This window comes from Cynocephalus volans, chromosome 3 (assembly GCF_027409185.1).
Source record: "Cynocephalus volans isolate mCynVol1 chromosome 3, mCynVol1.pri, whole genome shotgun sequence".
NCBI classification, from domain to species: Eukaryota; Metazoa; Chordata; class Mammalia; order Dermoptera; family Cynocephalidae; genus Cynocephalus; species Cynocephalus volans.
The window spans coordinates 179,839,961-179,853,077 of NC_084462.1; the positions used below are offsets into that span (position 1 = coordinate 179,839,961).

Here is a 13,117-nt window from a genome sequence, read left to right on the forward strand (position 1 = left end):
CCCTCACCCCAAAAATAAAGGAGCTTTGTGTTGAAACGCCAAGGCTGCCGTCCAGGGAGCTGGAGGCCAAGTGCGTTAAGAAAGATCCTTTTTCTCTATAAAAATAGTTTCACTTTATAAAAGGGGGGATGCTCATCTCAGGTGGGGGAAGGGTGTTAGTGTGTGAAAAACGTTCTAAGGGGAAGTTCCATTGCGGTGGGCTGGGGGTGGACAAGACGGCAATGGGGGGGGTCCTCCTCCAGGGCTCTACTGGATTAGGTGGAAGAGGGGGTGTTGGGAGGAACAGGTTACTCCTTGTTGGCAGGGGCTGGGGCAATATGGGTGACTGGGGGAGAGGCAAGCCCATGGCCGTGGCCTGCGCGCAGGCGGTCAGTTGAGCAGGGTTCCGTAGAGCTGGGCTTTCGTGAGGCTGTCCTTGCGGCTCAGCCCCGAGCCACCAGTCCGCGGGAAGGCCTGCTGGGGGCTGAGGCGGGTGGCAGGGTGCATTTCCGGGGAGGCTTCCATGGAGCTGGGCCCCAAGGAGTCCCTGGAGCCATGCTCGGCCTCGGGGCTGCTGCCGGCCCCACACAGCTGCACCCCGAGCCGGTCCCCGTCCCCCTCGCTGGGTGCGTAGCCAGGCAGTGGGTCGGCCGAGCGGCCAGGGCTGAGGCTTAGGTCACCACCTGCCCGCAGGAAGCAGGGCTCTGCCAGATGGCCCTGGGAGAGGTCGTCACCCTCTGAGAAGCTGTCGGCCTTGTAGCTGGCATAGAGAGGGCTGGCATGGCCCTCGACCTTCTTGCCTGGGCTGCCCCTGCCACCACCGTAGTAGCGTTCGGAGAAGCTGCAGGGTGAGGCGCGGCCTGCAGTGCTGGCTGGGTAGGAGTAGGCGCCGATGTCCTCCACGCTCAGGGGCCGCCACTGGCCCCGAATGTCCTCCCTGGGGAGCCGGGTGGTCCCTGGCTTGGCCCGCAGGCTCCACAGGTTTGGGGGCATCAGGGCCTGCTGGGGGCCCGGGGAGGCTGGGAAGCGGAAAGTCTCGGCCGGGTAGGGCGACACAGTCCGGCCGAACCCTGGGCCCACCTCGGCCTCGAGCGGGGCCACCACCGCAGCTGTGGCCTTGGCAAAGCGAGGGCTGCCCTCGTAGGCAGTGGAGGCGGGCGGCTTGCGGTCAAAGAGCTCCTCACGGCTGTTCAGGTAGATGGCCTGCTGTGAGGCGGTGAGCGTGCTGGCCTGAGCGTGCTCCTTCTCCTCCGATGTGGCGCTGAAGCTCGAGTAGGAGCTGGACGTGGGCAGCGAGCCCGCGTAGCCGGAGAAGGCCTCGTGCCGGAAGCCCGCGGGGAAGGCCGCTGCCTCGGCCTCCTCCTCCTCCTCGGCCGCGCTGTCGGTGGAGTTCTGGGTGCGCAGGAAGCCCACGTCGGTCACCGGCGCGTCCACGCTGGGCCGCCGGTCGTGCCGCCGCTCGTCCGGGCAGTAGAGGGCTGTGTCACTGCAGTAGATGTCTCCCTTGTATGGGGGCCTTGGGCCTGGCTTCTCAACCCCGTCGCGGAAGGCCAGGTCGCGGGCCGAGGCATCGGACAGGCGGGAGGACAGGCTGGTGGGGTCGGGCTTCTCCAGCACCTTGGCGATGACGCAGGTGGGGACGCTGTCGGCATAGGCCGGGTGGCAGAGTGGGGAGGGCAGGCTGCAGCCGTGCTTCTCCATGTGCAGGCTCACGCGCTCCTGGAAGTCTGAGGGCAGCTGGAACGGGTGTGAGGATGAGGGGAAGGCGGGGACAAGGGTTGCAGTCAGCATGGTGGCCCAGCCCTGGCCCTGACCCAAGGACTGTGGTCAGCTGTGACTGACAGGCAGACAGACGAATAGGGACCTCCCAGGCTTCTCAAATCTCACCAGTGGGAGCCAGGGCCCAGGACACTGTATTTAAGCTCCTGGAGATGTGGGTGTGGTCAGTTCCTGGGGATCCCTGTCACCTCTACCCATCCCACCCCACCCTGGCTGGGCCTGGCATTGCCCAGAGGCTGGAGCTGGTTGGAAGAAGCCAGAGCCCAAGTCTGACTCAGGCTCCACTTGGGGCTGGAGGCCCCCCTCCCCATTTCTTGCCCAGCGAGGGACTGACCTGCTCTCCCAGGCCCACAGGTTCTGTTGGGGGCACCCCCGCCCCCAATCATGCTGCCTGGGTGCTCCTGAACAAGACAGACTCAGAAACAGATGCAACAAAGATTGAGGGGCCAGGGCCAGGCACCCTGGGGGGATGTCCCACTACTGTTTGATCTATTTTGTGAGTGTCTCAGGTATGGCCCGGGCCCAGGGAAAGGGAACACAGAGGCCTGGTGTAGGAGACAGTATGTGAGTTGAGGGGCAGGGAGGGGTGCCCTGGCTGGGTGGGGGTCCCTGGGCCAGCTCTACAGGCTACCTCAGATGGGCAGGGTGGGCTGCTGCCCAGGCTGGCTCTGGCACCAGACAGGCCTCTTCTGAATCCTGGCTCTGCTGTCGGCTTGCCCTGTGGCCTTGGCCAAATCACTTTTCCTGAAGCCGGTTTTGTCTCTGAATTATCAGTAATTGTGCCCAAACCACAGGGTTTCTGTAGGTTCACACAAGGGCACTCCAGTCAGCACTCAGCAGATGGGGGGCTTGGAGCAGGCCAAGGAACAGCCCCCACAGGAAACTGAGGGGAATGGGCAGACCAGGTGGGCCGGGGGCTCTGGGGAGGGCCAGAGATTGCTGGGTTGGGTGAGGTGGGTGAGTCGGGGCAGCCCTTCCACCATCAGAAAGGCCAGGACACCGTAGGAGCAAGGAGGGACAGAAGGGGCCAGGCTCACCCAGAATCTTCCTCCTAAAGGGTGGGGAGTGGCTGCCAGGTGGGATCAGCAAAAAAGAAGCCCAGAGTGGTCCTGGGGGCACGGAGGGGCCTGGCTGTGGGGCGGGACTCACGTTACCTCGGACACCTTATGGACCCTGCCGTAGGTCTGGCTGCACTGCAGCAGCTGGGCAGCTAGATTGCAGTCCTTCCTATAGAGCTCCTAAAAGACAAGAGAAGGCGTTGGGCGTGGCTCACCCCTGGCCAAGGTCCCTGCTGCGCTGACCAGCGCCGAGTGGCCAGCAGGGGCAACGGGGGTGGGCAGAGCCAGCTGTGCAGTTGGCAGGACAAGGACCAAGTCCTAGCGCCATCCCTCTCTGGGTTTCATGCTCTCACCTGCAAAATGGAGGGCCTCATTCTGATCTGGGGGTGCTGGTGTGTGGACGGGGCCCTGCCAGATGGGGCATCTAGGGCCTGCCAAGATGGGAACCTCCTGCAAGGTGGGGGCAGTGATAGGAGAAGGGCCCCCCAAGGGCCCTGAGCTCCTGGAGGTTCCCCGGCTTGGAGACCAGGTCTGGTCCCCCTGTTCCTCAGCTTCCTGGAGTCCCTCCAAAGATGACTTGGTGGGAGTGATGGGCACAAATGAGGGACAAGGAATGAGCCTCCAGCCCCTGCCACCCCCATGTCTCAGACTCACTGCTCACACCCATTCTCAGAGTGTGGTCTGGCAGTTGGGGTGGCTGCAGGGCTGGGCAGGGATCAGGGCAGGTGTGTGACCCTAGGTCCAAGCAGGGACTGGCTCAGCCACCTGAGCTGAAAACAGATGCAAACAGTAGGAATCGAGGGGATTTGGTTTCATCTCTGAAAATCTCTGTTGCATGTGCCTGTGGCTGGGCCTTTCATAACTGCCTCCAACAGGGATCCCCACAGTGGGGGCTGTCACAGCCAGCCCCAGGTCTGCCCGACAGACCCTGTGATCCACCTGCATTGCCCAATGGGTGCTCCTGACCATGGGCCGCTGCCATAGTCCTGGCTCCGCCAGGACCAGGTGTCCTGCAGCTCAGGCAAGGCTGTCCCTGGTGCAGCCACCCCTTCCTGACCCCATGCCACAGTCCTGGAGCCTCCCTCACCTCCCCTTCTGCCCTGAGGCGGGTGCTCCCAACCTGGCCTGCGTGGTGGAGGGGACCTAGGTCCCCAAGCTCCTCTCAATGCCTCCCTGACTCCTAGGAACAGCACAGTTGGCTAAGAGCTAAGAACTGGCCCCCTGTGAAGCCCTAGACTGGCTGCTCCTGGCACCAGAGGACTGAGGGCCAGTCCACGTCTGCCACTGAGGCCCCCCAACAGCCACAGCCAGTAGGGGATGCCACTTGGAGAAGTGGGTGACCTTGGATAGTATCTGTCATGCACATGACCCCTGGAAAAAGACACCACACTGACCAAGACCCCTGGCTGGCCATCAAAGACCGTGTATTGTCCATGTCCAAGGTTGTCGGGTTTAGGACAGCTGGGAGCCTTTCCCAAGGGGCCACAGATGCTGGCTCTGGGGAGGAAACACTCATGGGGACAGCTCAGGCATAAAGCAGATGGAGGCCGGAGCTCCAGCTACTTGGAGCCTGGGGCGCTGAAAGGGTGGGGCTTCTGGAATCGGACAGTCCTGAGTCTGATTTGTGACTCTGCCTGTGAGTGATCACCTGGGTGACCTGGGAAATCGCTGAAGCTGGCTATGCCGCAGTTTCCTCATGTGCACTATCCCTGCAGAGAGACCAGCAGGACTGGTGGCAACTTACGTAAAGGGCCTGGCCTTGTTCCACTAAGAAAAGTGTCCTGTCCTGAGTCCATGTTCTCCTTTCCGCCTCCTATGACGGCCACACTCCTTGGAAGAATTGTCTGTGCTGGAACCTCCCCTCCCCTTCTCTCTCAAAGTCACCACTCTGTTAGGAGGGCCCCACTCCACTCAACCACCAACCTCCAAGACCCCAAACCCCAATGCTACTTCTCGGCCCTCCTCTTACCTAGTCTCTCAGCAGCCAGTGACCCAGCTGGCCAGCTTGCTGACTGCAGCACCTTCCACCCGTGGCTTCTGGGCCACCACACTTGTGGAGTGTCCCCCCCATCCCCTTGCTGGCCACTCCCTCTAGGACGTCCTTGCTGGTTCCTATTCGTTCACCCGACTTGTGAGAGCTGCCTCCGACCTGGGCCTGCCCTATGCACGCACGCCCTCGGTGACCTCAACCCATCTGTGGCTTTAAACACCCCGTGCGTGGCCTCTGCTCTAAACTCCAGACCCTGATATCCAACTGCCCATGAGACATGGCCACTCAAATGTCTCATGTGCTTCTGAGCCCAACTCCTGCCACACCCCACCTGCTCCTCCACAGGTGTCCTGGCCCAGGAAACAGCAGGCCGCTCCTGGGCTCAGGCTCTGAACCTTGTGGCTGGCTGGACTCATCTCACTCACACCCCATATGCAGAATCTCCACAACATAACCAGAATCCAAGCGCTTCTCCCCACCGCCACTGCCACCATCCCAGTGTGAGCCACCGTTACCTTTCATTTGGACTGTGGCCCTTGCTTCCTCCTTGATCTCCCCCTGCCCTCGTCCCCACAGTTGTTCTCAGCACAACAGCCACGTGAGTCCAGCACAACTGTAAGTGCAATCACCTTACCCCTCTGCTCAAGAACTTCATGGCTCCCTATGCCACTTTGAATAAAGCCCAGATTCCTGATAGGAGCCTATACAATGTGGCCCTGTAGTATCTTTCTGACCTGAGACCCAGGGCCCACTCTGGCCTCTGCTGTTCTCAAAGCTCATCAAGCACAGATGAACACAGTGGCTCTTTCCACCCGGAAGGACTGCTCTCCCTGCACTTCCTTCAGGTCTAGGCTCGAGCAGCGTCTTCTAGAAGCATCCCACTGAAATTTGCAGACCCTGCAACAGAGAACTCCCTGGGACGTTCTTGCTTTGCTTCTCTGCGGCTTTTGGCACTTCTGACACACCACGCGGTTCGTATGTTCATCTCGTTTACCGTCTGTCTTCCCTACTCAGATGTAAGTCCATGTGGGATTTTTTTTTTTTTTTTTTTTGACTGTGTGATTCACACCTTAATCTCAGAGCCCAGTAGGGTCTGGCAAGGAGTAGATGCTAATCAAGGATGCACGGTCAGCTGGCAGGGGTCTGTGGAGGGTGGCTGGTCCCATCTCCCTGAAATCTGGCCCCATGGGTGGCCACACAGCTCTGATGTGACACTAGGGCTGGCTGAAACAGGAGTCTTGAGGGGCCATGACCCCATCCTGGGGTCAGGAAGCCTCACCTTGAATGGGATAATAGGGCCCCACATTTCCTAACTCAAGTCCTTCAGCAGAGGGTCTGTCTGCAATGCCTCGGCAGTGTGTCTGGTGAGGCAGCCCACCTGTCCTTCCCTGACTGCACCAGGCACTCCTCGAAGCCTAACTGCCCTGTACATCCACCTGTCCCCTGTGCTAGCCCCTTGAGGCTGTGGCCGCTCAGAGTCAGAAGGGCCTTGACCCTAGTGCTTCCTGGAAGGCCTCACCAGACACCTGCCGGCATCCCCCAGTGGGCCTAATGCACACGGCACTCACGTTGTCCTCTGACAGCTTGTCGATGGTCACCTTGGCCTCCAGCAGGTGGCTGTTGAGGGCGACAATCTCGTGGCTCAGTGCACGCTTCTCTTCCTCATAGTGTTGGCCCTGGATTGTGGGGACAACAGAAGGATGTGGTCAGCGGTCAGCTACTGGGGAGCCATCAAAGCCCTGGTGCTCATGCCTACTTGAGCGATGCGGCCTCCCGTGTCCCCCCCTGCAGCTGTCAATGCTGAGGTGTTGGAGGGCCAGGGTGCAGGGGTTGAGAGTGCAGACTGACTCAGGTTCAAATCCTGCTTCACCACTGACAAGCCAGACCACCCAGGGCAAGTCACTGCCTCCTCGAGCCTCAGTTTCTCATCTGCAACATGGGGATAACAGCGTCCTGCCTCAGGAGTTTGGGGTGAGGACTGAGTGAGAAAGGCTTGTGCTCAGCATGGAGCCTAGCCCATCTCACTTGACAGTTTGGGAAACTAAGGCTCAGAAAGGGAAGGGCCCTCATCCAGGGTCCCAAGCAGAGCCGGGCCCATCCCCAGGCCTGCTCACCTCCCCTCCCTGACAGCACCTTGAAGATAGGCAGGTGTTGAACACCCACTTCCAATTTTCAAGGGCAAGTCAAGTCTGTCACCAAACTTGAAAGAGAGGGAAGCTCCTTGTCCTAACAAAAGGGAGGTGCCAGAAACCCGTACCCTGCCTCTTCGACATGAGCTGCGGAGCATGTTCTTTAAGGGCAGAGATGACCAGGGTGCCCACAGTCACCATCTCTACCCCTCCGAGCAGAGGGCTTGCTCCCTGATTACAGAGAAATGGCAACACCACCGAGGTTATTTGCAGGTGGTGTGAGGGTCTCCACAGAGGGCCTCTGTCCCCACTGGGGCCAGGCATGGGTACTGTTACGTTTATTCCTCATAGTAAGAGGGGTCCCCAGGAGAGGTGGAGTTGGGGCTTGAAACTGCCTCGGGGTCACCCAGGGCCTGAACTTGGGCCTCTCTGTCCTCCCAGTCCTGGGTCTCTGCCTGGCAGGCTGAACTGGGTCCCTGTTGCCAGTGCGCGTCCTCTGTCCCACAGCCCGGCTTACTCGCCCCCAGTTTGGGTTGCTCGCATGTGCTGCTCAGGCAGCAGGCGGCAGCCCTGGACCTGACATATCCTTATCCTGAGAGCACCTTCCCGTTCAGTGGAGAAAGGCAGAGGACCGGCCCAGCTCCGGAGGTTTCAGGAAGCAGGCCTGGTGACCCAGCTCCTGAATGGGCCAGAGGATGCCAGCCAGGCCATCTCTTCCCAGTGCTCCTAGAGCTGCGGACCCAGGGAAGGCAGTGCTGGGGTGGGGGAGTGGGTGTCGAGTGGTGGCCCTCACCATGCGATACAGCTTGTCCTCCAGCTCCTGGTTGATCCTTTGCAGTGCCATGTAGTTGCTCTGAATCCTGGAGGAGGAGGCAATGGAATCACTGTGTGCTAGGTTTGACACCCCCAGGGCCCTGACGGCCACACAGCCCGCTGAGCAGGGTAGGGCTGAACTCCCACCAGCCCTACCCTGATGGAATGTGTGCTCCTATGCACTCAGCAGAAAACAAATGATTAAAGCGAATGTCTGTTGAGGCTTTTCCGAGGCCAGCGTCAAGGGCTATATCGTTCTACCTCTGACACCAGGTCCCCCGGGAGTCAGGTCCTCATCGCAGCCAGTGTGCTCACGTTTTACACACAGTCCTTACAAGCCCAGACGTGGGGTTTATTGCTCAATTGCAAATCAGCAGGGAAGAGACTTAATGCTGACTACGTGGCGGGCCCTGGGTTGAGTGCTGGGGACCTACCAGTGAATAAGATACGGTACTACCTGGAAAAAGGGGTGGAGCCAAGTGTTAGGTGGGAAGCAGGTGCTTTGTGTTTCCATTTCTGGTGAGAGGGGGATTGGGGACAGTGCCTATCCTTTAGATGACCGGTGTGCAGTGTTATTGCCTCTGTGTTGCCAATAGGGAAACTGAGTCAAGACGTGCTTAAAGCAGTAAGTGGCAGAGCCGGGACCTTAACTGAGGTCTGACTGCAATGCCTAAGCTTACACATGACTAGGTGGTGACATTCAAACAGTCCAGTAGGATATGGGGCCTTTCAGGGAGGGACAAGCAGCCCTGCTGGCAAATCCTCCCTCCAGCCAAGGTACTCCATGAAAATTTAAAACAAACCAAGCCAGCAGCAAAGTTTGTATTCTCTCTTCATGTTCTGTTTAAGATAGGAGAATGTGTAATACATTTTAGAAAAAAAATCCATCTTAAATGTGCAGAAAAAAATGTTTTTAGAAAAATTTGGTTTTTAAGGGAGTTGGGTACACCTTGCTCAGCACTTCACTGGCCTCCAGGTTGCTTAAGGGAATAGTCCCTAAAGTCTGGTTCATATCCGGGGCTAGTCGTCAGGACCCAGGGTGCAGTGGCTGGGACCCTGGTGGACAAGTCACGGGATGGACATGGTAGCTTCTGTATCATGCAGCTGCCACAACAAATATGAGAGAATGAAAGAGTGGGGCATAGGGCCAGGTGTGGAGAGGTGCCCTGGGAAGAGCCTGTCCCTACTGGCAGCAAAACCCAGATTCAAATCCTGGCTCGATTGCTCTTGGCACAAAGTGTGACTTTGGAGAAAGAGCTTACCCTCACCGAGCGTTTGGACTCCCCATCTGCGGAAGGGGTCACCGCTCAGCTCGCTCGCTCAGGTGCGGGCAGAGCTCTGCGGCCTGCTGACCCCGCCCCGCAGGCCCTGCCCCTCACCTGCGCAGCTTCTCCGTGACCTTCTCCAGCTCCTCCTGTGCGCGCCGCAGCTCGATCTCCAGGTAGTGGCGTGTGGAGTCGAACTCGGTCTCGAGCTTCTCCAGCTTGTGCGTGGTGTAGGACAGCCGCTTGCGCAGCTCGCCCTTCTGCTCCTGCAGCGCGCTGCAACGACACGCGGCGGCGGGACGGGCCGCAGCGCTGAGCGCAGGAAAACAGGCCTGCGCGGGCCAGCCGGGGCACTCCTGGGTGCGCACCGCGTGCACCGGGCCGCACGAGCGCTCGCGAGTGCGCACACACACGCAGCCTCCCCACTGCAGCACGCGCTCAGCACTTACCGTCCCAGAGGTCAGGGTCTCACAGCCCCCACCACAGTAAATCCCCATGGGTCACCTTGGAAGAGACGTTGACCCCAGAAACTGGCGAGTGTATGCGAGGTGGTTTAAAGGACCCTGGTATAAATGGTGTCTATCGGCACCCAGGCAACCGTCATGGAGCAGACCTCGATGCCACAGCTGAACAGGGCCCTGACTTTTGCTCCTCCACGGTGCTAGGGCGGGGACGGTGGGGCCCAGAATTGGCAATGCCATGCCTAAGACCAGATCTCCCTTCCCCCAGTTGGCTGTGTGGCCCGAGCACACTGTCACCTCTCTGAGCCAAGGAGAGGGTTGGCGGCAGTACCCCACACCAGACTCCGTTCACCACAGTAGCCAGGGAGGTTGCACGCAGCACTGGAAACTCACCAAAGCCCCAGCCTGCTCAAGCGCCCCTTCCCCCAGGAAGCTTTCCAGAAGACCAGGCAGGGCTCTTCAGGTGCTATTTTTTCCCCTAGAATGGAGGCTCCTGGAGGGTAGGACCCCAGGATGCTGAGCCCCGCACACTCAGGAAACAGACACGGCGTAGTACACCCGTGTGAGCTGCCATGTGAACTAGAGTTGGGCACAAGGCAGAAGGGGTGGGTGCGGGTGGCCACGCCCCAGGGTAAGAGCTGTGAACTCCACAAGGGCAGGGGCTACACCTGCTAGCTGAGTCAGAACGGGGGCCTGAGCCAGTTCATTCACAGTCCCCGGGGACCATCTGGGTGGGACCAATACCCTTTTGGATGCTAACTTCTGGTGGGTTTCCTGTGAGACAGAGAGATGTGGGCTGGATGATGCCTGCTTCAGGGTTGGGGGCAGGAGTGGAGTCCCCAGTATCATGCTGGAAACCTGAGGCACGGCAGGGCCTGGGAACCCAGACTCTGCCCAGATGTGTTGTGGGACCTGAGGAACAAGCCTGTGCCCTCAGGACCTCCCTGACCTAAACCCGAGTACAGGGCATAGAGGGCAGGTAGGTGGCTCCCTCCCAGTCCCTCTGGGGCCACAACTGTCCCCCATCCCCTGGGCAAAGCTATCTTCTGTCTCGGGCCCTGTGAGTAAACCACACGTGTTACCACGGGCACGCACCCAGCAAACTGCGATTAAGCATTCTTGGATTCCTGCCCAGGTCTGTATTTTTAAAAATAAATAAAAATAAAGAGTTGCTTATGTTTTTGAGAACTTCAGAGAAGGGCGGGGCAGGTCTTCCCAAGAATCAGTCCCCAAAAGAGGATGTGGAGTAGTAACAAGCACAGAGGGAAGCCCGAGGCAAAGCGCCACGCGCTGCCCACGCAGGTCCGCCTGCCGGGAGCGCTCTTCGTCGCCTCCTCCAGGCAGCCTTCCATGGCCGCCCCACCTCTAGCACCTGCAGCTACAGATCCCAGTCGGCCCCAGGCCACACCCCGGCCCTTACTGACCAGCCTCTGGCCCTTGCTCTTTTGAGACCTGCTCCCCCAGCTTACCATGTCCTCTCCCTCAGCCCTGCCGCATCCTGGCGGCCCCAGTATCCACAGGCATCCCACAGACCCACCCTCACCTCTCAGAGCCAGCAAACTTCCCTCCCCCCACCTTGGCCACCCACCCCTGCTCCCAGCTCGAACCCCACCATCACCTGGACTGCCCCACTCCTGACATGACCCAGCCAGTATCACCGTACAACACATCCACTGTCATCCCCTCCCCTTCCTCTCCTTCTGCTCTCCACCTCTGCCCCATAAGACCAATGTGGCCCCTGCCCCAGAAGCCTATGGTCTAGTGGGGAGACACACAATGAACAGGGAGCAGATTCATCAACAGGGAGGTGCAGTAGGGCTGGGAGGTGCCCAGGGGCATTGGGCCAAGACTTCCCATTCACAACCCAGCCAGCCTCACAGGTCACCCTTGCCTCCCAATGGACTTCCAGACACACTGGGCGACTGCCCGGTCTACCAGCCCTGAAATACAGCTCCCGCCCTCCCTTAGCTCCTCACCCACCCACCCACCCCTAAGCTGCCTCCAGGCCAGAACTTGGGCCTCTGTCCCACCGACTGAATCCTCCTCCCCTGCTGCCTCCAAGCCCACTTGCTGCAGACGCCCCCTATGCCTCAGCCCCAGACATGCCTCCCTGGCCCCTCAGTCCCAGCTGAAACCCAGGCCTGCCCACCCCGGGTGTCCCCACCATGTCTTCCCCACTTCTGCCTCTCCAGCTGTCATACCTAGACCTTGCCCAGGCTGTTCCTCGGGCTCTGGTTTGCACCGCACCCTCTTCCTGCACCTGTCAGGTCGAGTGTCCTCCAGCTCCAGGTGGGGCCTCTCTCTTGGGCTCTACACCCCCCAGGTCCAGCCACCCACTTGCCTCTCCAGCTGATGGCCCTCGGGCATCTCACACGACGCACCCAGCCCAGACCACAGGGACCACACCCTCATGCACTCTGCCCTCTGTGCTCCCCTCCCCTGGGACCCTCCTTGCCCCTCACTCCTCCCAGCTGGTCACCAAGTCCTGAGGGTTCAGCCTCTCAGAAGACCTGAACACGTCCCCTCTGCCAGGTCCAGGGAGGGTCCTGGGTTAGGCACTGGGATCTGTGGTCACCTCAGTGGTGCCACCATCCCTGTCCAGTGCCCTCTCCTCCTGGATCACTAACCCAAGCCCTGCCTGGCCGCAGCCTCAGTTGCCATGTCTGTAGAATGGGATGGCGCACCCACATAGGAGTCACTGGTCTGTGTCCTATGCTGGGTATTAGAACTGCCCGACACAAAGAACAGGGTCAGAGGTGGCACTGTGTGGAGGCTGGGGCCACCTTTCTGGGTCTAGCGGCTTGTGAGGCCATGTTGCTTCAATCTGTCTCCTGGTGAATTAAATCAGGACCTGACCCTAACCCGACAATGTGTGTGTGTGGGCTTCTCAGCTCCCCCGTTGCCCTCAGGAAGTCCCTGCACAGGATAGTGATAAGCGTGGTCACCCAGCACATAGTGGAGCCCCTGGAGCTCCCCCTGCCCTCCACCAGGAGCCCTTTCTGGCCACTCACAGGAGGCCCAGGCCCAAGGATGCAGCCCTTGCCTGGGACTGGTGAGGCGAGGGGTGTGGGGACAATGTGCTGTCGGTCCGGCAGACCCTTCCCCTCTCTGGGCCACCCCATCTATCTCAGGAAGTTGGATGCAGACACTGGACGGATGTCTGGGGACAGATGCATAGACAGCAAGGAGCCGGGGGAGACAACAGGTATGTTACCTGTCCCAGATCGAGGGCGAGGACCTGGCCAGCTGGCCCTGCAGGACTCGGGGCTGCCCGAGGCACGAGGGCACCCAGGGGCTGCGCAGCCTGTGGGCGAAGAGGACAGAGCTGCTCAGAACAGGTGGGGAGTGAGGGGACCACACTGGGCTCACCATCAGGCACTCGGCCATAGCCCTCGGCAGACAGCAAGAGAGGTGGGGAATCCGTCCCCAACCCTGCCAGGAAAACTCCTTGCCATCTGCAAGCGGGGGGGACAGAGGGGGTACAGGAACCAGAGGAGGGGCTAAGCTTGTGCATCTGCCAGCCTCGCTGGTCACTGAAGGGTGGGACCGAGCTTATCGGTGGCACTGAGTCCCACCGTGGAGGATCACTGGCCACTTGCCTGGTGCCTCTTTTTGGTGTCCTGTCCCTACCCCAGCAGGGCTT

The 13,117-nt window shown here is 60.0% G+C and overlaps 1 protein-coding gene across 4 annotated transcripts; it reads right to left on the bottom strand.

Annotated features, from left to right (window-relative positions):
• Positions 1-369: 369 nt before the first annotated feature.
• On the bottom strand, positions 370-12,786 carry BEGAIN (brain enriched guanylate kinase associated). 4 transcript variants are annotated; one of them, XM_063089670.1, is made up of 6 exons: positions 12,689-12,786; positions 9,128-9,289; positions 7,729-7,795; positions 6,375-6,482; positions 2,913-2,996; positions 370-1,716 (listed from the first exon to the last, which is right to left on the bottom strand). In XM_063089670.1, the coding sequence occupies exons 3-6, from the start codon at positions 7,777-7,779 to the stop codon at positions 370-372; spliced, it is 1,590 nt and encodes a 529-aa protein (XP_062945740.1). In that variant the 5' UTR covers positions 7,780-7,795; positions 9,128-9,289; positions 12,689-12,786. The 4 variants fall into 4 exon arrangements, with proteins under 4 accessions (XP_062945740.1, XP_062945741.1, XP_062945744.1 ...); XM_063089671.1 differs by lacking the exon at positions 12,689-12,786 and having other exon boundaries at positions 370-1,698; positions 9,128-9,285; XM_063089674.1 differs by lacking the exons at positions 2,913-2,996; positions 12,689-12,786 and having other exon boundaries at positions 370-1,698; positions 9,128-9,285.
• Positions 12,787-13,117: the final 331 nt, after the last annotated feature.

Coding starts and splice junctions, on each gene's coding strand:
- BEGAIN (XM_063089670.1), bottom strand. CDS start 7,779: ATGGCACTGCAAAGGATCAACCAGGAGCTGGAGGACAAGCTGTATCGC. Junction 6,483..7,728: donor AGGACAAGCTGTATCGCATG/GTGAGGGCCACC, acceptor CCCACAATCCAG/GGCCAACACTATGAGGAAGA. Junction 2,997..6,374: donor ACAAGCTGTCAGAGGACAAC/GTGAGTGCCGTG, acceptor CTTGTCTTTTAG/GAGCTCTATAGGAAGGACTG.